The 24220-nt window shown below is 35.8% G+C and overlaps 1 protein-coding gene across 1 annotated transcript in view; it reads right to left on the bottom strand.

Annotated features, from left to right (window-relative positions):
• LOC113071634 (ryanodine receptor 3-like) overlaps positions 1-24220 on the bottom strand; it is a 108697-nt gene that overhangs the window by 56466 nt on the left and 28011 nt on the right. The window contains exons 17-38 of the mRNA XM_026244942.1: positions 23859-23977; positions 23616-23749; positions 22731-22972; positions 21388-21580; positions 21097-21313; positions 19949-20053; positions 16853-16956; positions 15842-15925; positions 14768-14927; positions 14535-14682; positions 13021-13223; positions 11076-11250; positions 10149-10357; positions 8073-8272; positions 7918-7984; positions 6730-6890; positions 6052-6217; positions 5161-5247; positions 4830-5056; positions 2275-3067; positions 1401-1601; positions 1210-1312 (exon numbers count right to left, since the gene is read on the bottom strand). Of these exons, the coding sequence (XP_026100727.1) occupies positions 1210-1312; positions 1401-1601; positions 2275-3067; positions 4830-5056; positions 5161-5247; positions 6052-6217; positions 6730-6890; positions 7918-7984; positions 8073-8272; positions 10149-10357; positions 11076-11250; positions 13021-13223; positions 14535-14682; positions 14768-14927; positions 15842-15925; positions 16853-16956; positions 19949-20053; positions 21097-21313; positions 21388-21580; positions 22731-22972; positions 23616-23749; positions 23859-23977 (4098 nt within the window). The remainder of the gene's footprint in view (positions 1-1209; positions 1313-1400; positions 1602-2274; positions 3068-4829; positions 5057-5160; positions 5248-6051; positions 6218-6729; positions 6891-7917; positions 7985-8072; positions 8273-10148; positions 10358-11075; positions 11251-13020; positions 13224-14534; positions 14683-14767; positions 14928-15841; positions 15926-16852; positions 16957-19948; positions 20054-21096; positions 21314-21387; positions 21581-22730; positions 22973-23615; positions 23750-23858; positions 23978-24220) is intronic.

Below are 24220 nucleotides of genomic sequence, written 5' to 3'. Positions count from 1 at the left end.
TACACACACACACACACACACACACACACACAAAGTAAATCATGAATGACTGTAAATTTCATGAACATTGATACAATATTACAACTCCATCGGAATTTTATTAATGAACATAATTGTTTCTATTTATTCAAAGCTCAAAAATATTTTATCAGGTATAAATTGTGCATAAAAAAAAGGAAAATATTTAAATATAAAAGGAAAATTTAAAGGAAAATTTACCGGAAAATTATTTTACGGTAAATAAAAATTACTCCATAGGCATTTTAATAACAAATATATATATTTTAAATAATTTATTCTATTTATTCAAATCCTTAAAATATTTTAAAATTGAGAATTTTAATTAATAAAATATTATAACTGAGCATTTTTTAAGTGAAAATATTTAATCAGATATAAATTGTGCATTAAAAAAAAGAAGAAGAAAAAAGAAGAAAATTCTTCTCCAATAAAAAAAATAGATGAGAAAAGTTTTGAAAATTAACTCCAAAAGGCATTTTTATTACAGACACAATTTTTTTCTAGTTATTCAAAGCTCTAAAATATTTGATCAAGTATAAATTGTACATAAAAGAAATATATTTTTCGGTCAAAAATAACTGTAAAAGAAATAAAAAATTGCAAAAATATAATAACTCCATAGGCATTTTAATAACAAATATATTTGTTTAATATAAATTCTTTTATTTATTCAATGCTCTAAAATATTTTATCAGGTAAAAATTGAGAATTCAAATTAATACAATATTATAACTTTATGAGAATTTTTATAATGAATATACATTCTCTAGTTTTATCAGATATAAACTGTGCATAAAAAAAGAAAAGGCAAAATTCTTCTCCGATAAATAAAAACTTACTGGAAAAGTCATGAAAATCAACTCCCTAGGCATTTTTATAACAAACAATATTTTTTTCTAATTATTCCAAAGCTCTAAAATATTTGAATCAGATATAAAAAAAAATAAATGAATAAAAAAGATCCTCTCCAGTAAATCATATACAACTGCAAAATTACTGTAAATTAATAAAATATTATAACTCTATCAGCATTTTTATAGTGAATACACAATTTTCTAGTTATTCCAAGGTCTAAAATATTTTATAAGGTATACATTTCTCCAGTAAAAATTGAACGGCTGTAAAAGTGATGTAAATTTATTTGAGTAACTCTCCAGACACGGCAGGCGTGTTTTATGTGTTACGCACCGCAGTGCAGCCGCAGCTCGCTGTGGAAGTCGTACAGCTCCTCCTGTATATCTGCGGGACACGGACAGTCCTCGCCCACGGTGAAGTTCAGCAGCATGTTAATCTGAAACAGAGATCCACCCGGACAGAGCATGAGCGGCTGGAGACACAGGAAGTGACATCACACACTGTTCTGAGGGGGGGGCAAGCACCTGTTCCTGCGGCGGCGAGCGGAACTCTCGGGTCTTTTTGGCGGTGACGGCGGCTGACATGTTGAGCGCCAGCATCAGCTCGTTATAGCGGAACTTCTGATTGACCTGCAGCTTAGAGACGAAGCTGTCGGAGAACGACACGATGGCCTCGACGCGGTGCCTCAGCTCACAGTCACAGAAATAGTGCAGCAGCTCGCACATCTGCAGAAAAACACAGGTTCAGAGACACTCAAATTTCTCACATCTTTATTATTCGGGTGCCACTTTATAGTGATTTATGCACAACTAGGCTGCATTTATTCGATCAAAAATACAGTAAAATTCTAAAATATTGTAATTTTAAAACAACTGTTTTCTCTGTGAATATCTGTTAAACTGTAATATATTTCTGTTTTATTTATTTATTTATTTTTTAAAAATGTTCATTCTTAAATTTTAATTAATTAATATTTTAATTTTATTAAAAAAAGTACAGATGCTTTTGGGTGCATAGTGAACCAAAGGCAAAAATTGCTGGTAAATTTCACAAATAATTACAATGAAATGGCAAGTAACGCATTAAATAAAATTGTGACTAAAAACCCATGGCTTCACGGGGCTTATTGCTTTTATAAAATGGTTATTCCATATACATAGTAAGGTTTCACACAATAAAACATAGCAAAAATAAACTGTAAGAATATTAGTAAACAAACCAAACAATGTAGCTCCTCAGAAACAGTTGTGGTTGCTACAAAGTGGTTGCCGAGCAACACACAAACATAAACAAAGCTGTATGTTACCTTGTAGCATAATTCACAACAGATTCAAACGCAGCTCAGCCAATCAGAATCAAGAATCTGTTTTATAATAAAGCTTTAGCCAGTCGTCTCACCTGTCGTTTGACAGACTCGGGGAGTTTCTTCTCCAGCAGGCTCTTCACCAGCACTTTCCCGTCTCGGGCCTCCTCCTCCTCTCCGGCCTCCACCGCCTTCTCCTCGGCTCCCGTCAGCCCTTCTTTGGCTCCGTCGTCCCTGCGCTCCCCAAACACGCCGGGCTCGATGAGCAGCAGGATCTTGTGCACGTCACGGCTGTTCAGGACTCCCATGGTGAGCAGCGCGCCGATGAGCCGCAGGATCGGCACGAACTGGAACTCCACGCTTCCTCCCACGGGGTCACGGATGTGGTCTCCTCCGCCCTGCACGGCCTCCGTCAGCATGCAGATGGCCCTCTCCTTCAGCACATCCAGCGGGATCTCCGGGCTGAAGAGGTGCTGCTCGCGCTTGCTGCTGATGAAGCAGGGCGGGCCGAAGCTGAGTCTGGGTTTGAGGCAGGTGCTGAGCCCGACACCTGGAGGCCGGTGCTGTTTGGAGGCGTCGGGGAAGAGGCGGATGCTGCGCGTCTCGGCGGTGATGGGGATGATGAACTCGCTGCTCATCATGCGGCGGGCAGCTCTGGCCGTCTCCAGGTGCACGCTGATGAGGACGTCGTAAAAGCCCTCGCGCAGCAGCCCTGACAGGTACTGGTTATCGATGGTGTAGAGCAGCTGTGATTGGTCGAGGTGACTGCAGAGCGCGTGAGCCACACGCGTGTTCCCATGAGCACACAGAGCGCAGTACAGCTTTAGCGTGTGATAGTGGAACCTACGTAGCTCCTCCTGCTCCGACAGCTCCATGATGTCCACACACCTGCGGCACGAGCGTTCACTAATCATCTCCTCAACTTACAGACACAGCATTAATTATACACCTGATTACATAAATAATTAAATTGGGCGAATGATTAACAAATTTAAATATTATATATTATAATAAATATAAAAGTCTATTTAAAAAAAATGCATGACTAAAAATACATAAAAATATATTTATAAGCATTAAAAAACGGAAAAAATATATTTATAAATTATTTTATTATTAAATATAAATGTATTTGATTTTAATAAACATTTTATTTATATAGACGGTTTCAACGGCATCAACATAAACAAACGTTAATGCGCGTGAGCGCTTTTGTGTGCTAATTCATTATTTGCCAGCAGGAGATGTTTTAAAGCATAGACATAAAGCGCGAGAAATAGAGGTTTCCCCAGTAACAGCTGTAAACAAAGCAGAGCTGGTACGCTCACACGCTGCTTTATCAGGCATATAACATGCAAGTCTTCTTTCAGAAATACAGCGATATAAAAACACCCATGCCTCGTTTTGATATTTAAACATAAATGTAAGGAATTATTATTATTAAAAGTGCAGTACGTTACGTAATGTTACGTTACTCATGTTTATTTAACAAAGCCTTTTTGAAAATCGATCAGTTTTAAAATTGTGGCGAATCTCCAAAAATAAATAAATGTATGGGAAACACATCCCGCAGCACAGCCACCTGAGCCCAACTTCAGTCTACTCATCACCTTGGCTTTAACTGCGTTTGATGGCACGCAGCCAGACCATATACACAACACAGACCGGAAGTTAACTTAGGTCCAGGCGCGTGCGCCCGATTAAACCGTCTATATCTGTGGAATAAAGGCTGAATTCGCAATGACAGTCTGGCGCTTCTGACTCAAAGTAACGTTAAGTTTTTTATATTTAAATAATTTGCCGGATTCAAACCCGGGTTTTGATCAGTGTAGAGTAGTGCTTGTTGATTAGCATTTCTCCGATCACAAATGCAGACATGGTTTTATGTTTACATTTATGTTTATTTACGATACGTAACACAACACGTAAAAAGACAGTTTAAGTCATTATAATCAGTAATTATGTCCCCATTGGATGCAACAAATGCCTTGCTTGTAATGGGTTTTATTGGTTTTGTCTCGCTAGTGATGTCCGGATCGCTAACTAATCTTTCTATTTATCCGAATCTTCTTAGTGAACCAGTCGAACTAGTTGACCAAATCAAACTGAATCGTTTGAAACGGATTGCGTCTCCAGTACGCACTAATCCACAAACTACTAAAGTCAATCAGTACTATTCAGCCAATCACAACGCACTGGACAGCTGGCCAATCAGAGCACACCTTGCTTTTCAGACTGATGAACTTTGTTTATTAAAATAATATCATAGATTTATATTTTTATAAATGTATTTAATTTGAATTGTAAATTAAATTAAATGATTTTCCTTGCAAATGTCATTTTTCTACTATTTATATTTCAAATATAATTCATGTTTATAGAATTTTTTTTTTATTATTCAAAAAGCATACAATTTATGACATTGACATATGACATTAAAAATTTCCACTTAAATTAAATATAAACATAATACCAATTAATAATGTATATTTATATTTAAGAACACATTAATCATATTCAATCAATATAATTTGCATATACAAGTCAATGTGATAAATAGAAATAATTTATAAATGTAATATGTGTTAACAATTTATACAGTTGTTTTATTTGGTTATTGATTTTTTTGGGACTGTGTGCAGGTGTGTACCGGTTCTCCTCGGGGATGTGTACGGCCAGCATCTGCAGCGCTTCTACACACTGCACCATCCATCCGTGTCTCTCGCTGACACGGGCCGTCTCCACCTTCAGGAAGGTGTTGGGCATTCGGCTCCACAGCACCGAGTTAATGGTCTGGACGTCCAGTCGTGGAGGACACTGAGGAACGGGATTCTTGTGTTCGCTCTTAAAGATGGCCGACGATATGGGCATGGCGTTCTGCAGGAGAGGAGTCACAAAAACTCAGATCAGAGAGTTTCACACAGTGCAGAGCAGCTCATGAACACTAATACGAGCATATGAAGCTATGAGGATGTGCTCACCTTGATTTTGGCCAGTTCAAACTGGAAGAGACTTGAGCTTGTGGGCCTCACAAACACAGCGGGAAAAAGTTTTGTGCTGGGCTCCACCTGAACAACACACACTCCTTTCAGACATCAATTTAATTAAGTTATCCTTCCAGTATCAGATACTGCTATTGCTACATTTATCATTATACAGCAGTTATCATTATGGTAATCGTAACCGATATCATTATATAGATATAGTTACAGCTCTAGATATTGTTAAAGTTATCATTATGTTATGTAATCAGAGCTGGGTTATGTAATCTGGATTACGTAATCAGATAAAAAAAAAATAAGTACTTGTAATTATCATATATTCCATTTTAAAATACTTGTAATCAGACTAGAGTTACTTTTTTATCAATAAAATGATAACGTAATATTCAAGCAATAGAAATAACTTATAAATAAATTATGGATTGGATATGTTAGTGTTTATTATAATGTTTGTTTACATTTCACTAAATATTAGGCCTATTTCTGATTGAAATAATAAAATGCGACTTATTAATAGACTACGCAACGTATGTTTTTTCTCTCTTTTTTTCTCTCTTTTTTTTATACGCTTAGCATAGCGTATTTTAACAATGCAGCCAACCTTTCAATTTCTATACCAATTTCTATAATTATTGATGATGGTGTATCGTCGATATATACCAATGCCTTTTTATCGCCCAGGCCTAGTACATGGTAGGATGTGGGAAGCTGTTTGTGAGTTATGGTTGGTAATAGTTATGGTTATAGATACTGCAGTGTTAAGTGATGAGCTGTTGGGGACTGTTATGATGTGGGAAGTTCTTTATCAGTTATGGTTGGTAATAGTTATGGTTATAGTTACAGTAGTGTTAGATGATGAGCTGAAAGTACCTGGTAGGTTGTGGGAAGCTCTTTCCCATTGACGGTAAATGATAACAGACCCGTGGCCAAATCGATGAGGCATCCGATCTCTAAATCCACGTTGCTGCGGCCGGCTGCATGAGCGGTGCTGGTGATGTCTCCACCCCACACCATGTAACAGTTACTCCTCTTCACGCTGTCACATGACACAGAGGCATCAGCGCATCCCATGACCGATCACAACACATCACATGACCCATCACAAAACATTGCATGACCCATCTCATCATATCACACCACATGATCCATCTCATCACACCACATGATCCATCTCAACACATCACATGACCCATCACAATACATCACATGACCCATCATAATACATCGCATTACCCATCACAACACATCATATGACCCATCACATCACAATACATCACATGACCCATCATAATACATCGCATTACCCATCACAACACATCATATGACCCATCACAATACATCACATGACCCATCACAACACATCACATGACAATACAATACATTGCATGACCCATCACAAAACATCACAACCCATCACATCACATGACTCATCACATGGCCCATCACAACACATCACAACACATCACATGACCCATCACAACACATCACATGACCCATCACAAAACATGACCCATCACAACACATCACATGGTAACTGTGAGCACTCACCTCTCATGCACGCGGCCCCGCTCATCTCCCAGGGTAACGGTCACTGAGCGGTTCTTGCTGAGGCTGAAGTGGTTGCTATAGTAATGGTAGTCAGGGGTGACCCATCCGACCCACACACAAGATGGGTCCTGACCTGCGAATATCCTGACCGAATGATAGTACTGCAGGAGACAGACGCAGACGTCACGCTCAAATCACACATCATGAGGAGTCATATGACTTCACAAACACTATACAGAGCTCCTTTTGGAACTTGAGGGTCAATAAAGGCCCAAAAAGACCAAGAACAACAACTATAACAATAATTATACCCAATCACTAGCGGATAGTAGAGTCAACATCAGAACTATAACAATAACAACAAAGAGAATGACAGACAACCTTGTTGTGCTGCTTAACATTACTAAAAAAAAGGCGTAAAAGTGCCCCTTCCCGCACCCAAAACTAGTCGTCTGTTGATGAGAGTCTTAAACAAGGACTGTTGGGACGTGGTCCTGTTCCACTTCACATACGCTGAGTGAAAGTGGAGTTTTATAATGACAGGACACTTATTTATGACACTTTATTCGCCTGGAAGAACACCTCGTTCCACGCATCATACATCATTACGCTATTTCTACGTCACTGCACATGCGCAGTACTTTCCAGTTTCGGTTTTCAATCGGATCAAGTGTTAACATTTCCTCTCGCTCGGATTACAAAAGGGATTAACCACTTCTTAAAATCTGATAAAAAATTTAGTTTGATGTGACTTTTTTTATTCTGATTGTGTTTCTAGTATTATTACGATCGGATTAGTAGGGTCCATGTAAACGCAGCTATTGTTAGTTATCATTATAGTTGTTAGTTATTTGTTATAGTTTTAGTTATTGTTACTACTATTTCTTCTTTGTAAATTATTATAACTATGATTATCATAGTTATTTATATCCTTATAGTTATAGTCATGATTGTAGTTATCATTATTATTATTATAGTAATTATAATAGTATTTAATTATCATTCTAATTATTGTATATATCATTACATGTATCATTACAGTTATCGTTGTGGGTTATAATGCTATGTTATAATGACAAAAACGCTGACAACAAAAAATGCTAATAAAAAGTACCTAAATTAGATATAAATAACCTTTATTCTCAAAACGGTTCTGGAGGAGAAGAGGCTTCGATGTTGAGGACTTACTGTGGTGATGGTGCTGTAATCTGTTCTCCTGACTTCTTCCGAGTGTTTGGTGGACTTCACTGGATGCCTTTAGAGGAAAGAGGAACAAGAGCTCTGAATGACTCGATCAGAATGCCGGAATCACCCTGATATCTCATGCCGTCTTCTTCTCTGACCTGTGTCTGAGCTTGAGCGGCTCGTCCTCACACAGGCCGTTGATGTGTGTGCAAGAGCTGCTCCTGAAGCTGGAGTGAGACTCCACAGGCATGCTGAGTCTGCAGAACACCATGTCAGCGTTACTGTTCTGCGTCCCGAACGTCTTATGGGTGACTTTGAGACACGGCGGACCGTCCACCGTCCCGTCGATCCGGGTGACCTGCACACACGGTGGGATTCAAATACCGTGCATACACAGCGATCTGCAGCTTTGATCAATTTAATACGTTTTCAAGAACTTTTCCAGACCAATGAAAGAAAACTAAAGGAATAAATTAAAGGGGTCATATGTTGCTGCTAAAAAGAATATTATTAGGTGTAATGAAATGTGTTTATGCGGTTTAAGATTCAAAAAATACATTATTTTCCACATACTGTACATTATTGTTTCTCGTCTAATTCTGATTTTTACAAGCTCTGATTGGCCAGCTATCCAGTGCATTGTGATTGGGCGAATACCTCAAGCTTGTCTAGCAAGCACAGTGTTGTATTTTCGAGTTTGAAAATGCTAAAGATTTCTATTATTTTTTTCATAAAAAAATCCTTAAAGGGATAGTTCACCCCAAAATTGTAATTCTCCCGTGATTTACTCACACTGAAGCAATCCTAGGTGTGTATGACTTTCTTCTTTCAGACAAATACATTCTGAGTTGTTATTTAAAAATATCCTGGCTTTCAAGCTTTATAAAGGGAGTGAATGGGTTTTATTTGACAATAGTCCAAAAGAAGTCCAATAAAGTGCATCCATCTATCATAAAAAGTGCCTCACACGGCTCCGGGGGGTGAATAAAGGCCTCCTGTACCAAATCGAATTCAAATGTCCATATTTTAAACATTATACCATTAATCTCTAGCTTGTGCCAAATGTTGTGTTTGTGTTAATTGCAACGATGACTTTAGCATAGCGCAAACTCTGGTGAGAATATGCTACTCTTGCGAGAACCAATGTTTGTTTACAGGAGCAAAGGAAGCAAAGTTTTCTTACATTATCAAAATCCTCCCATATTTATCTTTACAAATCCTCGTTTTGTGCTTCTAATTTGTGACTGGTGTTTTGTTTTGCTCTCTTACTTCTCATTGGAGCTTACACTATATGCAACATCATGTAACAACATAAAAGTGCATACAACAGTAAGCGTAAGCAGGAAATTATGGCTTATAAAGTTTTTAATATGGATATTTTTTTTTACACAAATGCAAATATTCGCTACTGGAAGCCTGAAAAATTCCCCCCAGAGCATTTTTTTTTTTGGATAGATGCACTTTATTGGACTTCTTTTGGACTACTGATAAATAACATTCATTCACTGCCATTATAAAGCTTGGAAGAGCCAGGATATTTTTGGATTCGTAATCAATTTCATTTTTGGGTGAACTATCTCTTTAACTTTGAAATGCTGTACCTTCTGATGGCACTGCATTATGCCTTGTTTTCCAGTACAAAAGTCTAAAGATCCTTAAATCAAGACACATTTACTGGAGAAGCACAATGACACAAGACATGAAGTCTTGCTTTCCGAGAAACTGATCAAAATGAAGTGGGTTTATGATTAAATATCTGTCAGTGTGCTCAGAAAAATCCATGTAATTCAAGTTTTCAAACCCCACTGGCAGATATTTGCTCTTATTTTAATTATAAACTCACTTTGTTCAATTTCACAGAAAACAAGCCTTCTTCAGTTCATTTCATTTTGCATCTCTAGTAAATGTTTCTTGATTTAAGGATGTTAAGATATTTATATTGCAAAGCAAGACAAGTATACGGAGAACATCATTTAATGAATTTAAGACTTGCAGCTTTTTAAGGCCTCAATCTGTGGAATTTAGGCTTATTAAGACCATTTTATAGCCACACAAACCCTGATACGAGGCCAAACAGATGCATTTATATTGATCTGGCAAATTTCCATCCGAATCGATGCGAACAGCCCTCTGAGGTCCTGGAGGTACCCAGAACAGCTCTTTCAGGAACAAAAAGCAGTTCATTAAGGTTTGACGGGACTCTCTGGGAGCGAAAGGAAGGTCTCGAGGCTCACCGCGATGTGATGGTGGTCTTTGGGCACGTTGCAGAAGGTAGGCAGGCGTTTGCTGAACCACATGGTCACTTCACGGTTCATGTTGACGGCGAAGGGCTCGAAGCCCTCCTGTAGGCCACACATGGTGTAGTACTTAAAGGTGCTGGCGTCCTTCCCCAGATTCATACGGCCCACCTGAGACAGACCCAAACTACAGACCGGGATGAAACCTGGAAAACCAGAGATGCCGACGGTGATCTAATGGCTGAGAACGATCACAATATGCAACATAATAACCAAACTCTAGATCGTTTTGTCTTTCTGATGTCCCTCAGTCAAACGTTTTTCAACAATAAAATAACACAGAAAAACATTATGGACTCCATAAAATCACAAGACGAGTTCTGTTTCGTTTTTGTATTGATGTATGTTCTTTTAAAACAAGAAGCTGGGGCAAGAAAAATGAAGAAAAAAACAAAACAAAACAAAAAACAGTTGCATAAAACAGTGTATAAAAAATTACAACAATTAAATAAAAATCAAACGAATAAATAAATACAACGAAATGTCAAAAATATATATATAATTAAATGCAAAATATACAAAGAATTGTAAAACAAAAATACAGAAATAAATATACAATGACAAAAAAAAGAACACACACCATGTAAAAAATGAATATATAAATAAATGCATAATATGCATGGATGCACATGTGTATCATACAAATATTGTGTGTTTAATTTATACCAAAGGCATTGAAATCCGATCAGATCAAGTTCTCTAAGCAAGTGAAGCTGTGTGTGTTTGACAACACTTGTGTTATAGATGGATGTATGCATGTAATTTATGTATATTTACTGATTATATTTTTACTAAAAAAGCACTTTGGACCAACTACACACCTGTAAAACTTGGTCTCTATGAATAAAGCTCGACATAACTAACCGTCGTCAATGTCAAAGTCGGCAAAGCACAGCTCAGAGCCCTTGTTGGTGATCAGGATTTCTCCGTTCAGGGTGAAGATCATGGATTTGTCCTCCAAGTTGATCATACAACCCACAACATCCCCAGCGTGCCAGCAGCGTCCGAACAGACGGCTGCCCGAGTGCAGCCGATGACCCTGAGAACCACATAATAAACCATCAACACATGCCTTCAGATCAATGAAAACACACAGAACCTCATCAGATCTGGAAAATGTCTTGATCAAAAGAAAAAGGGATTCTGAGATGCTAATAGTGATTAGCTAAGTTTTAGAACATGCAAGTCATTGATGAAACATGATTAAAATAATCTGAAATGTTAGCATTATTAACTAAGTGCTACAACATTTTAATAACTAATAGAAACGTTTACAAATATGGATAATAGTAAACATTAGTAACTTGCTTAAAACATGCTAATGCTAACATTATGTTAATTATGTTAGCATATTTTTCAAAACATGCTAGCATCATGCTAACTCAATGTTTACAACATGCTAATCATGTTAGTATGTTTCTAGCATCATGCTAATCATGTTAACATCTTGTTAAAAACGCTTATGGATTTGTTGTGGCTCAGACCAGGCTCAGAATGTTTTAAAGAATAACTGGAAGGAGATGTTAATGTTGTTTATCAAATAACACTGCGAAGCAATGCTGCTATTCGACCAGCTGGTCTTACACGTGACATCACGTAACACGTAATCTCATTCAAAAAGCTAGGATTTGGTAATATGAGAAGTGTGTAAACGGATTCTGGACCCTGGGAGATGAGCGGGCCGCGTGCATGAGAGGTGAGCGCTCACAGCTACCATGTGATGTGTTGTGATGGGTCATGTTTTGTGATGGGTAATGTGTTGTGATAGGTCATGTGATGTGTTGTGATGGGTCATGTTTTGTGATGGGTCATGTGATGTGTTGTGATGGGTCATGTTTTGTGATGATCATGTGATGTGTTAGGTCATGTGTTGTGATGGGTAATGTGTTGTGATAGGTCATGTTTTGTGATGGGTCATGTGATGTGTTGTGTTAGGTCATATGTTGTGATGGGTCATGTTTTGTGATGGGTCATGTGATGTGTTGGGTAATGTGTTGCAATGGGTCAGGTGTTGTGATGGGTCATGTGTTGTGATGGGTCATGTGATGTGTTGTGATGGGTCATGTTTTGTGATGGGTCATGTGATGTGTTGGGTAATGTGTTGCGATGGGTCAGGTGTTGTGATGGGTCATGTGATGTGTTGTGATGGGTCATGATTTGTGATGGGTCATGTGATGTGTTGTGATGGGTCATGTTTTGTGATGGGTCATGTGATGTGTTGTGTTAGGTCATGTGTTGTGATGGGTCATGTTTTGTGATGGGTCATGTGATGTGTTGTGATGGGTCATGTTTTGTGATGGGTCATATGATGTGTTGGGTAATGTGTTGCGATGGTTCAGGTGTTGTGATGGGTCATGTGTTGTGATGGGTCATGTTTTGTGATGGGTCATGTGATGTGTTGTGATGGGTCATGTTTTGTGATGGGTCATGTGATGTGTTGTGTTAGGTCATGTGTTGTGATGGGTAATGTGTTGTGATAGGTCATGTTTTGTGATGGGTCATGTGATGTGTTGTGTTAGGACATGTGTTGTGATGGGTCATGTTTTGTGATGGGTCATGTGATGTGTTGTAATGGGTTGTGTGATGTGTTGGGTAATGTGTTGCGATGGGTCAGGTGTTGTGATGGGTCATGTGATGTTTTGTGTTAGGTCATGTGTTGTGTTAGGTCATGTGTTGTGATGGGTCATGTGACGTGTTTTGATGGGTCAGGTGTTGTGATGGGTCAACTTTTGGAACTGGGCCCCTGTGATATCAGGAACCCAAGCGTTCTCCATTACCAGAAGATCTGCTTTCAGAGTTTCCCACTCACCCGGTGACCGTCGAAGACATAGGCCTGCTCGTCCGTTCCCAGCTCCACATCTGGTCTACAGCCGGGCCGAGCCCAGCCAACACGCATGTCTCCCCCCGTCACCGCCTCGAACTCGAAATACCACCGGCCCGTCTTCACCGCATACGTGCGCTCCACACGGAAGAAACGGATCTTATCGATGCTCAGCCGCTCTAACACATGACCTGAGACACAACGAACACATTACATACAGCTGGAGCATCCAAATGTGGTGCTGCTCTCTTACTGTTCCTGTATGTTAAACCCTGTGAGGTGAAGCATGTCTGAGATTAACTTTTGGTCACACTGAAATATACACAGAAATGTAAAAAATTGAGTCTTTGCTATGTATTTTGATGTATTTATTTATTTATTATTTTAGCAACTTTGGCATTCCATATGCTTGAGTGGATTATCTGCTCTTTGATCTCATTAATTCAAGTTGTGAAGGCATCAGTATGTGCTCTGAAACTCAGAGTTTCTTTAAAACCCTCCATCAATGTTCAGATTATCAGAAAATCAGCGAGTGAATGAAGCAGAGAATCAATTCAATCAGAAGCAGAGAAACACTGAATAAACCATCGTTACTGCTCATTAAACTCTAAGATTAGAGTTAATTCACTCCCTAAACTCCACTAAAACACTGATGCAGATAATTAACCTTCAACTGTTATAACAGCATATTCTATTGTTATTTTAAAGAAAAATATCCTATGTACAGATGACTTTTACGGTTCATTGTTATAAATAATATTTTAATTTCAATTCATACATAAAATGAAGACCAAAGTGCTTAAGAGGAGAGAATATAAGACACTGAGAAAACAGAAAGCACAAAAAAGTAATAAAAACAATAAACACAAGAATAACAATAAAAACAAAAGAGATTTAAACAGTTGAATCAATCAAGAGCGATGTGAAAAAAGCAAAAATTCATTGAGAAGCAATGGAAAGGTAATATATAATGGCTTAATGGCTTATTATTTAAAATAAAAAAGAGAGAGTTTTTTTAAAGAGTAGTTTTCTTTTCCTTCATCCAATAACAATAAATAATAAACAAAAAAATAACAATAGAACCTGAAGAAATATAAAATATTAATGAAAAGCTGAAAAAATTGAGAAGTAATAAAAAGTTCCAGATTTTTGGAATTGAAGGATTTATTTATCAAGAGTGAAGTCTCAGTCACCGATAGATTACAATTAAGCCTTAAAAAATGAAATAATTGAGATATAATAATAATAAAAAATCTGTGAAAAAAAACAAGAATTGTAAAAGTCTGAGAAAAAAATAGAAGAAATTCAGAAGTAAAAAAAGAAAATTCTGAAATAAGAAAAAAAAAAACAAGTCTATAAGTAATTGAGGAATGCAATTGAAAAAATAACTGACTTGAAAAAAAAAAAACACACCTAATAGGTACGTGAGAAGTGATAAAAAGGTCCAGATTTTTGTGACAGTGTCTCCTTGTTTCTCATTTCTAAAGTGTTGTGGTTCTCACCTGCGTCCTGGTCGGGCGGCTCCACGTTGTATCCGTATCCGATCAGCGTGCGAATGGCCTCCCGAAGACTGTCACGGTTAGACTTCTTGGTGCGCTCATCAAGTAAAGCGTACGGCACCAGACGAGGGTTTCGCTTGTTCTTCACATCCTGCAGAGAGAGATTGGACAGAATTAACTGGCCGTTTATCTGCATTATGAGAGCAGCATCACTATTTCCCAGCATGCTCTCTGACCTGCTGGATGCCGTAGGTCCAGCCCTGTTTGATGCGGTCTTTGGCCCAGACATTGTGAGCGTTTTCTGCCAGTTTGTCCACGAGCAGTTCCTGACCGGCGCTCAGTTTGACGTCTGACAGATCCAGCGGCGATGGCTTATAGCCGTTAGACATCATATAACTGCACAAAACACTAATGAATCAACAACTACAGTCTAGTGCCCTTACTTTCTAGATGACTACACACACAATGAGGCCTAACGAGCGCCTGTCATCAGATAAACCAGCTGGAAAATCACTGCAACTATGACATAATGTACACTAGACTAAAATATATTAAATAAACAGGAAAAACAGGAAAAAAATTACAAGTGAAAAAAATAAAATAAAACCTAATTAGTATTATTTAAAAAACAAACTAATAAAAGTGAAATAACAAATTTAATAATAACTACTAAAATTGAAACAAAACATTTCATATAAAAAAATCTAATTAGAAATATTATATAATATATATAATTGAATGATAATATAAATTAATAAAAGTTAAAAATTAACTGAAACTAAAACTGAAATAAAAATATGAATAAGAACCATAACAGTATATTAATAATGCTAAAGTAATAGCACTAAAATTACTAACTGGAAAAACTAATGAAATAAAAATAAATAAATAAACTCAAAAACGTATAAAAAAAGTTTTTTTTAAATATACAATTAAATGTAATTAAAATTATTAATGAAATCTATAATTGCATTATAATATAAATGAATAAAAGCTAAAAATGAACTAAAACTAGAACTGAACTGAAAATAATTTCAACACAAATAGTAATATATATATATATAAAAAAAATAATAATAAAATGACAAAACCACAAAATGAATTTACTAAAAATGTATCTAAAATAAAAACTAAACAAAATATAAAAATTAAATAAAAATCAATCTATAAATAAAAAACTATAACCGTATATTAACAATACTTCAATCACACTCGGGTGATGATGAAAGAGTCAAGCTATTAAAATGACTCCAATCATGAATACCAGCAGATCATGTGTGGCATGTGAATCGTCTTGTTGAGTCACTCACTTCTTAGGGAGCTTGAGCTTCTTCAGCTCCTCTTCAGCGTTGACCTTCACCTGGACCACATGACAGCCCAACGCCAGCAGAGTCCTGAAACACACAACCAGCATTCATTCTTGTTTCTGAATGAATCTGTGCTTTGAACGAATCGGGTGAATCAGTGATTCAGTGATTCAATGGCCCATTCATTTACTTCACTCCTGAATCAATCAGCCGTTTGAACGAATCGAATGAACGAATGATTCAATGACTTCACTGCTGGCAGTTTGAGTTTCTATTAAAAAAATGTTAATAAAACCTGACTAAAAAGGGATAGTTCACCCAAAAAATAAAATAAAAAATTCTAAAGCTACTTTTTGTGAATTCTATTCTATGCTTTTCTTATTTTACACAATGATGACTTTAAAATACACAGTCAGTCAAAAGTTTTTTTATGTTTTTAAAGAAGTCTCTTCTGCTCATTTCCTATGTTTATTTGATCAGAAATACAGAAAAAAACTGTAATATTGTAAAACTGTATTACCATTTAAAAAAAAGATTTTTATTTCAGATAAATGCTGATCTTTCGATATTTCTATTCATCAAAGAATCCTGTAAAAATTTTCTCAACTGTTTTAAATATTATTATCAATAATAATAATAATGAGAAATGTTTCTTGAGCAGTAAATCATCATATTATTCTGATTTCTGAAGATCATGTGACACTGAAGACTGGAGGAATGATGCTGGAAATACAGCGGAGCATCACAGAAATACATTACACTTTAACACAGATTCACACAGAAAACAGATATTTTACATTAGAATAATATTTCACTATTTTTACTGTATTTTTGATCAAATAAATGCAGCCCTGGTGAGCAGAAGAGACTTCCTGTTCAAAAATGTTTGGGTGGTTTCTCAGCCATAATTGATGTGCGATTAATTAACAGATAGTGTGAATAATTAGATTAATATTTAGAATCAACTGACTGCCCAAATGTCTTAATAATCCTGAAGAATGACGCGGCTCTCACTTGAGTGTTTCGGTGGACATCTGCAGGTTGTAGTTCCTCTCGGTTTCTGGCAGTTTGGAGAAATCTACCAGACACGGGTGCTGCCGCTTGTTATCCTCTCTGATCTGAGAACAAACAGACGGGAATCAGCGGCGCACACACGAGAACACACAGAGCAGATCTGCACACGCTTACTACACAGGGAACATCACGAGTGTTTCTGGGAGCTTTACTAGAGCTGATGAGGATTTTCATCAACCAGAAACAAACACACACATGCAGCACACGACCGCTGGCTTCATTTACATGAGACTGATCTGAGAAACTGATACTGTGTTACATTACTGATTTAATGCACTCACAACTGAATTGATCTGAATGTAGAGATGCTTTACAGCTGAAACAGGGTTGGTTTTATAAATTAACAAGAATATTTTTCTTGTTCATTAATGTAAAGCTGGTTTGAAACAGGTTATTTCAATATTATTGAGATGCTATTATACTTTTGTATTAACATATTGCATGTTATTTTAAGATTTTTTTATATTTTATATATTTTTTAAATATTAAATATTTTATTTTTTGTTTTCATTATAATTTTTCAAAAAGTTTTTTTCATTTTTAGTTCTAGTTCAAATCAAGTTAAACTAAATGAAAATGCAATGTGTTTTTTATTATTTTTATTATTATATATTTTTTAATTATATTTAAGTATTTTTTAAAATTATTTTTATAACTATTTTATAGTTATTATAATTTTAGCTTATTATGATAACCCTGCTTTGAAATAATCTGTATTGTGTAAAGCACTTTAGAAATTTAATTTTTCCTGAAAAAAGTTTTCTATTTTATCTGATTGAGAATAAAAGAGAAAAACCTTTATAAACATAAATGTTGCATTAAAAAATAAATAAAGCATTATGATTGAGTCTCTTGATATATGCAAGTAAATAAACAAAGAAATATGCAAACTAATAATAATAATAATAAAACATGAAAATATGATTAATATTTAAATAAGTAACAAAATTGTACAAAATTAAAGTGGTCTGGTTCAGACTCTCAAGTGGCATGAAACAATTTGTAATTACAGAACTACATTATTGAGCTAAAAAAAATGTAAATAAATAACAAAATAGTTCAGAATTTGAAGCTCTCTCCGGATCAGTCTCTTGAGTTGCATGAAACATTTCTATCTGAACTCTTTTCCAGTCACTTATATTAAAGATGCATTGATGCATCGAGGCTTGAACACCGTCTGAAAGCTCTTATCCTGCCATCCTACATTAGATTAGATCTATTACACACGTTCTTATAGATTTACAGTTTGTTACAGAACAAATTTACAAAAGAATCAATAATAATTCCATTCGTTTTTAAACGAATGACCCAGTAACTGCAAAATGAGTGAGAGACTCAGATCAAACGAAAGAAGAGTCGTGGATATGGAGAATCAGAGATATTTAAGCAGAGCTGACGCTCGGGGTCAGGCGTCCGCTAACGAGCGCTCGTTAAAAACACATTAAACACTGAGATCAGCAGCTCATGGCAAACGGCCCTCAGAGTGAAACTCCTGCTCAATTACAGACCAGACATGAAGATGAGGGAGAATCAATGACTGAGCTTATCATAAAAGCATCACAAACACATTCAGCTGTGTCTTTAAGGGCCCGAAACACGTCTAGCCCTCATAATGCATGCGGCTTATTTAGACCCAGAAGAGACACATAAACATAAAAAAACATAGTTTTTTGTAAGGAAACAAACTTTGTAAATGTTTAAAGACCCTCAAAATACACATAATTATTTTTTTCAGATTTTTACAATAATTTTTTAAGAGATTTAACCATTTAAGCAAACGTTTTGTGTCCGGGTCATTTTGACCCGTATTTGTATGGAGCGTCATTAGTGTCAAAAATACTTTGCGTAAAATTATATATGGAGGTAAATTAGTGCCAAAAAAAATATACTTTGATATAACATATTTAGCTTTTTTTTCCCTGTCTCACACACCTTTGGGCTGAATTTTGTTGATGAACATGAACATGTCATGTATTGATGAGCTATTGCAGCATTAAAAACTGATTACGTATTTTCATCTGAAAATGAAAGTTTATGCAAGTAAAATTAATTTTTGTTTGAAAATTAATTTGAGTAACATTTATGTTATTTTGTTATAAATAAATACTCAGATTTAAAACATTTGGACAGTTTTTTATTTAATGATTCATAGGAATTTAAGTAAATCAATTCATTCCAATGAGGTTAATAATGCTAATTCCTGAGAATATATGTTCTTATTCATTTCACACAATGATATAGTCAAAGAAAAGTTTTCCACAAATTATACATGTGTATATAAATTGACTTATGTTCAAAAGTTTGGTATCAGAAAGATTTGTAATGTTTTTTAAAAAGTATATTTTGCTCATCAAGATGATTTGATTATTTGTTTAGAAATCCAAAAAACCCCCAGTAATATTGTAACTATCAATACATATAAATTAATTATATATATATATATATATATATATATATATATATATATATATATATACACACACACACAATGAAATATACATAGAGAGACAATAATTTAGAATTTTATTTATATATTGTGAAATTTTAAATGTGAAAGAACTTATGATTTTTTTAATGAATAATACAGGGGTAAATGCAGTAATAACACGGTAACATTCAAAACTTAATTTTTTTTTCACATTCACTTATTAATGAGAAGCTGCCGATCAGATACACAATAGTTTTAGTTGAAGAATACTAAGTTATGACTGTTTTATAAAATAAATATTCCTTAAATGTGAAACTGGAACTTCTGAATGCATTATGAGGGTTAAAGACACCTGAGACGAATCTGAAACGAATGTGTTTAATTATTTGTAAATCAATCACACTAATGACACTACATGAGCATGACGGATCTGATCTGGACGGCACAATGACAGGAGGATGGTTATAAGTCACTTACCCTCTGTTTAATTGAAGAGCAAATTATAAAAGAGAAAGCAAAACGATGCACTCAAGAAACGACCAGCACAGGTCACGTGATACTCAACTTCTGTAAATCGGTGTGTGTTTGTGTGACTGTCGGAGCGGTACCTTCCCGTAGGACCAGCCCAGCTCGATCTTGTTCATTCCCCAGAGCTCATGGATGTTCTCCGCCAGACGATCCCGAACCTTCTCCAGATGAGGAGGCATCCCGATCTGAGACGAACACACGCCATCAGAGAGTGGATCGACACTCTGCTCTCTCTCTGTTCATTCATTTTAAAGCAGATCATTACATTTTCCATTTGATTGAATTAATTTGTTTTAATGGAATCCTGCATGTTCACAGCCACACGGTCACATCACAACCACATGAAAAAAAAGGTAATAAATGAAGAGTAAAATAATGAACTTTTTTTTATTATTTTGTATAAAGATTCAGTCTCTGTGAATAACAGATCATGTCATTCTTTAATTGTTTTAATTTTGCAAAATGTGTTTAGATTTATGGTTAAAACAAGATCTAAATGTCATTTAATTAAAATTAAATTTCAGGTGAATGTAAATAACTTACAATTTAAATGGTTTAATAAAACAAAAAAGACACTGAACAGGAGTTTTATTTCGATAAAAAAGATCAATATGCTAACAAATACAATAAAAACAGCTAATTTTTTTTAATTTGAATTAAATGTTATCCCAAATTAATATATTATATATATATAATTAGGACAATTACATTTTAGGAATTTATTTTAAAGATTTTCTCTTGATAAAGACAATGGAAATAGCACAAAAAATAGTAATAATTTGATCTTAAATATGTGTGTGTGTGTGTGTGTGAGTGTGTGTGTTTATGTGTGCGTGTGTTTATGTGAGTGTGTGTGTTTGTGTGCGTGTGTGCTGTGTGTGTGTGTGTGCGTGTGTGTGTGTGTGTGTGTGTGTGTGAGTGTGTGTGCGTGTTTGTGATTGTGTGTGTGTGATTGTGTGCGTGTGTTTATGTGAGTGTGTTTGTTTGTGTGCGCGTGTGCTGTGTGTGTGTGTGAGTGTGTGTGTGTGTGTGTGTGCGTGCGTGTGTGTGTTTGTGTGTGAGTGTGTGTGTGTGTGTGTGTGTGTTGTGTTTGTGTGCATGCGTGCGTGTGTGCGTGTGTGTGTGTGTGTGTGTGTGAGTGTGTGTGTGTGTGTGTTTATGTGTGTGTGTGTGTGTGTGTGTGTGTGTGTGTGTGTGTGTGTGTGTGTGTGTGTGTGTGTGTGTGTACCTGAGACGTGTCCACAGGTTTGGGTATGAAGGAGGTCTGTGATATGAAGTGTGTGTTTCCCAGTAGGTCTCTCACTCCGTCCGCGTCTCTCTTGTATTCTTTGACCGGCTCAACCCTCATCTTCTCTTTGGGCAGCAGAGCCTCGTAACACGGCGCATAACCCGACGGTGGCAGGAACTTGAAGTCTCCGTGGCGACCGCCCAACAGGAAGCGCACCCTGAGACGACAGAGAGACGTGAGACGCTCGTCCGTCAGTGACTCACCTACAGCACACGCTGGAGTCTGACGTACTTGACGCCGGCGGAGAAGCTGACGACGGGGAAGAAGAGGCCGTCGATGTTGAAGTTCTCGAACATCCCCTGCACCGGCTGCCCGTTGATCCTGAAGGAGATGCTGGGAGCGTTCAGATCCATGCAGCAGCTCACCACATCATCAGACGCCAGAAGATGCTGCTTCACAGACGCCACTGTCCTCGGGATGCGTCCTGCATCAGGACCAATCACAGAAACAACACACATCAGACCAATAAAAACACACATCACAAGAGAATCACAGAGAAGGTTAGAAGAAGCAATATAATAGCTGTAGAAATAATGATTACAAATACTGCATTAAATACCAACAAATAAATAAATGAGCTCAATTTAAACTGAGTTTGAACTTAATTTTAATTTAAATTATTAAAATAATCACCCAATATTTGCGTTTCAATAATTGAATTAAAATTTAATTATTTAACTTATTTAACTTTTATAAATTAAAATAACTTTTATATTAATTACATTATTTAACATTTGCCCAATATATTATGTAATGAGGCAATATTTGAATTTAATGAACTAAAATCACCCAATATTTACATTTTAAATACATTTTAATAATCACCTAATATTTTAATGTATTTAAATAATCAACCAGTAAATTTATTTAAATACTTAAAATTAAGTTAAATTTGAATAGGGCTGTCAGTTGATAAAAATATTTAATCACGATTAATGGCAAAAATTAAAAAGTATCAATTATTATTTTTACAAATATTATTAATTAATTATTATATTAATTAACTAAACAACATATAAATATATTTTACTGGCTTCATTGTTTAGATTTTTATAAACCACCGGTTCACATTTACAACTGCGTGTTTGCTTTTTACATTTATTTCTGAAGTTTAATTGTCGCACTAAGCCATATCACAATTCTGGTCTTTCCCTTTCCAAATTTAAGACCTCCTTTACTCATAATAAAGATTTTCTTCAACCATTTAAGACTTTTTATAGACATAAATATGATTAAACTAAATGTAAGACCTTTTAAGTCTTTCTAAAGACCCGCGGAAACCCTAAAATAGAAAACGCACTGCATTAATAAAATTAGCGCAACTAAAAAGAATTCGCGTAAATGCGTTATCAACACGTTAATTTTTCCAGCCCTGAATTTTTCATATTACCCAACATTTATGGCTGCCATGTTTTTATTCTTATTAGTTCAGGGTTATTTATTTATTTATTTATTAATTTAACAAGCCGGATCAGGGTTTCCCGTCACGAATCGTTCCGTCCTTCTGGAAACCAGCCATCCGTGTGCTGCCTCAGAAGTCAGCTGTCTATGTAGGGCGCGCAGTGCTGTGGTACCTGACCACAGGTGCAGTCCATCGAAGCCGTAGGAGTAGAGATCGTCCCCTACACCATTGCCCCCCCAGCCCTCTCCGCCGCCCGGGTAGGGAGCATAGCCTTTAGTGGACGCCCAGCCCACCCGCAGGTGCGACGGCTCGCCCGTCAGGAAGTGATCCACGTGATCGATCATCAGCTCAAAATACCACTTCCTGTACTGGGCGGAGCCTTCGCTGACTCCCACGAAGATATTGGGCCTCATGCTGCAAACGAACACAACACACACAGATAAACCTCTACAGGGAGCAGAATATCTGTTTAATCATCATTAATAAAAGAAAAAATATATATAAATTAAATTATAAATAAATGTATATGTATACATAATAACCATATATATAGAATCATCAATAATAAAATAATTATATATAAATTTACAATAAATTATTAAAAACAATTATATATATATATATATATATATATATATATATATATATATATATATATATATATATATATATATATATATATATATATATATATATAATGTATATATATATATATATATATATATATATAATGTATAAAACAAATGTATAATAAATCATCATAAACAATTATTTATCATCATTATCAATGACTTTTTTTTAAATAAATAATTAAAACACATTTATATTTAATAATAATAATAAAAAACATTGTTTATCATGAATATATACATAAATAAAAATACACAATATTAAATAATTAAAACAAATTAATTAATATAATATATATATCATAAAAAAATATTTATATTTAATAAAAGTAATTCTCAAATATATATATATATATTTTTTTTTTCATAATAAATAAATATTTTTTTGTTGCTGTTGTTGTTTATTCCACATTATGAGCAGCTCTGACCTCTGGACGTCGTTGACCAATCGCGTCTGCAGCAGCAGATCTCGTCTGGGCAGCAGGTGATCACAGATCAGGTTCTGATTGGCTCTGACAGCGACTCCGTTACACACACACAGAGAGCAGAGGACGTCCAGGATCTGAGACACACACACACACACACACACACACACACACACACACACACACACACCATGACTCCCCAGAACTACCGTACACTACCCAGAGAGTCAGGGGCGTCAGACTGACCTTGTGGTTTCGTCCGTGTTTGTAGAGCAGAGAGATGATGGTTTTGATGTGTCCTCTCTGGATGATGTTCAGAGCCTCGGGACTTTCAATCAGAATACAGTGAAGAACCTCCAAGATCCCTGAGACGGAAAGAGACACCCAAAACACCCAGATTTACCTCCGTTCAGAGCAGATGCTGATCAACACACTCTCATAATAGTCTAAACACTGCTATAGAAATACACCACAGAAAACACAGAAATACCATCGAGTTTTTAAAGTCATTTACACTAGAGCTGAGATTTTTTTTTTTTAAAGTATCTTCTGCTCAACAAGGCTGCATTTAATCGTTTAAGAATATACAGTAAAAACTATTAAATATA

This window comes from Carassius auratus, unplaced genomic scaffold (assembly GCF_003368295.1).
Source record: "Carassius auratus strain Wakin unplaced genomic scaffold, ASM336829v1 scaf_tig00007761, whole genome shotgun sequence".
NCBI classification, from domain to species: domain Eukaryota; kingdom Metazoa; phylum Chordata; class Actinopteri; order Cypriniformes; family Cyprinidae; genus Carassius; species Carassius auratus.
The sequence above is the reverse complement of the archived record's forward strand: the minus strand, read 5'-3'. Positions and strand labels throughout refer to the sequence as shown.